General features: G+C 37.5%; 1 protein-coding gene across 1 annotated transcript; it reads right to left on the bottom strand.

The window, feature by feature from the left end:
* Window positions 1-1353: 1353 nt before the first annotated feature.
* LOC106754402 lies at window positions 1354-1809 on the bottom strand. The gene has a single exon (XM_014636412.1). The coding sequence runs from the start codon at window positions 1807-1809 to the stop codon at window positions 1354-1356; it is 456 nt and encodes a 151-aa protein (XP_014491898.1).
* Between the last annotated feature and the right edge of the window lie 374 nt (window positions 1810-2183).

A 2183-nucleotide genomic window follows, 5' to 3' on the forward strand; every position in this document is an offset into this window, starting at 1 on the left:
TTTTGCTTGATTCTAAGCTCATTCTAAGTAGTAAAGGGTGTAATTTGGTCCAAATTGACATATGAAAATAACTGTTTTTCAACCTTCATCAACACCCCAAACTTNGAATTTTGCTTGTCCTCAAGCAAAACAAAACAAAACAACACACAAAATAAAAACTTGGCTTTATATTGTTTCATCCAATGCCTCAATAATCCCAAGGTACATGACAAAACTACTCAATTCAATATCCTCAATGACATCCAAAATAAGATGCATGCATGCTTTCAATCCAGAGATTGCANAATAGATGTTATACACTATGAATGATCAATCCACTAAGCAAAAATGCACTCATGGAAATTAACAGTTCAAATCAAGCAAGTGTTTCAGGTTACACTCCACTCTCTATTGTTCACAAGTCACATGAAACAAAATTGCCATTCATCTCAAACAATCAACATCTTTACATGCAGATGCCATCAAAAGGACTTTTCCAAGGCTTGTAATGAGGTTGGGCTAACAAGAAAGAAAAACCAATTCTAGAATGCAAAATCCTTGAGTCAAGAGAGCTATCATAATATTCAACGTTTAAGCACCACTCTCACCAATGTCTCTCATTCCCAACTTTTCCCTTTTCTTTTTCTTTTGCATTGAGCTCTTCTTCATGCTTTTCTTTTTTTCTTTTCTTTTTCTCATGAATTTTTCTTTTCACAATATTTGAGCTCAATGCTTTTCACTTGCTTTTTCAATTTTCCCCCGTACAACCCCAAACTTGAACATTTTCATCACATATAATTAAGCTCATCTCAACTCAAGGTAAAAGAAAACTTCAAAACAAGGGTTCACATACTGTTTAAGGCTAAGGTTCAAAAATGGGTAATAATCTTTCAAGCATTTTGGGTGAAAATTTGGATAGGGAAGGGTTTTCAAAAATGGCCTTGATCACATGACATTCACATGCAATTCAATCAATCATCAAGATTAAGGCAATATCATCCATGTTTTCTTGTGAACAATACATGCAACAATAAAAACTCTGGAGCTCAAAATCTCACACACATGCTTCCTCACACAAAATTCATTCATACACCATGCCTAGCATCATGACCACAATCATAAATTCATCACCCATCTATTTCCTGGATATCAACATGCACTGCAACTNAATTCTCATCCACCTCAAATAATCATCAAATTGCCCCATCATGCACATCAGTCAATCAAACATTTTCAGAAAAAGTATTCAAGCCAAGAGTCCACACCAAAACAAAAATACAACCTATTCTAAGAATTTAAATTGAAAAAGTGTAAGAAGAAATCTAGGTTGCCTCCTAGTAGCGCTTGTTTAACGTCACGAGCCTGACCCAAACCTCATGGATCTACCAACATCATGACTGAGGCAAATTGCTCTACATCTCCTCCTACATAGTGTTTGAGTCTTTGGCCATTCACGATCCATCTCTGTTGCTGATCATCTTCAGTTGAAGATTCTAATTCCACTGCTCCACTCTGGAATACACGTTTCACCATAAAAGGTCCCGACCATTTTGACTTCAGCTTCCCTGGGAATAACGTTAGCCACGAGTTGAATAAGAGAACCAAATCTCCTGGATGGAAAGTTCTTTTCATCAGCTTCGTGTCATGATAAAACTTCACCTTATCTTTGTAAGTCCTGGATGACTCGTATGCATGCAAACACATTTCTTTGAGTTCTAGCAGCTGGTTGCCTCGTTTCCATTGAGCCTTGGCAGGGTCAAAATTCAAGAATTTCAACGCCCACCAAGCTTTGTGTTCCATTTCAACTGGAAAATGACATGCTTTTTCCATAGACTAATTGAAAAGGAGATAACCCCATAGAAGTTTTCATGGCCGTTCTATATGCCCAGAGAGCATCGTCTAACTTCTGCGACCAATCTCTTCTTGGAAAGGTGACAGTCTTTTGTAAAATTCTTTTGATTTCCCTGTTAGAAACTTCAGCTTGGCCATTCGTCTGCAGATAATAAGGTGCAACTACCTTGTGTTTCACCCCATAATGCTTAAGTACCTTAGCTAGCTGAGCATTGCAAAAGTGAGATCCCCCATCACTAATGAGGATCCTGGGAGTGCCAAAACGCGAAAAGATTTGTCTTTTTAAGAATTTGATCACGGTGTTAGCATCATTCTTAGGACATGCTACAGCTTCAACCCATTTACTCACATAG

This window comes from Vigna radiata, unplaced genomic scaffold (assembly GCF_000741045.1).
Source record: "Vigna radiata var. radiata cultivar VC1973A unplaced genomic scaffold, Vradiata_ver6 scaffold_108, whole genome shotgun sequence".
NCBI lineage: Eukaryota > Viridiplantae > Streptophyta > Magnoliopsida > Fabales > Fabaceae > Vigna > Vigna radiata.

Coding starts and splice junctions, on each gene's coding strand:
- LOC106754402 (XM_014636412.1), bottom strand. CDS start 1,809: ATGGAAAAAGCATGTCATTTTCCAGTTGAAATGGAACACAAAGCTTGG.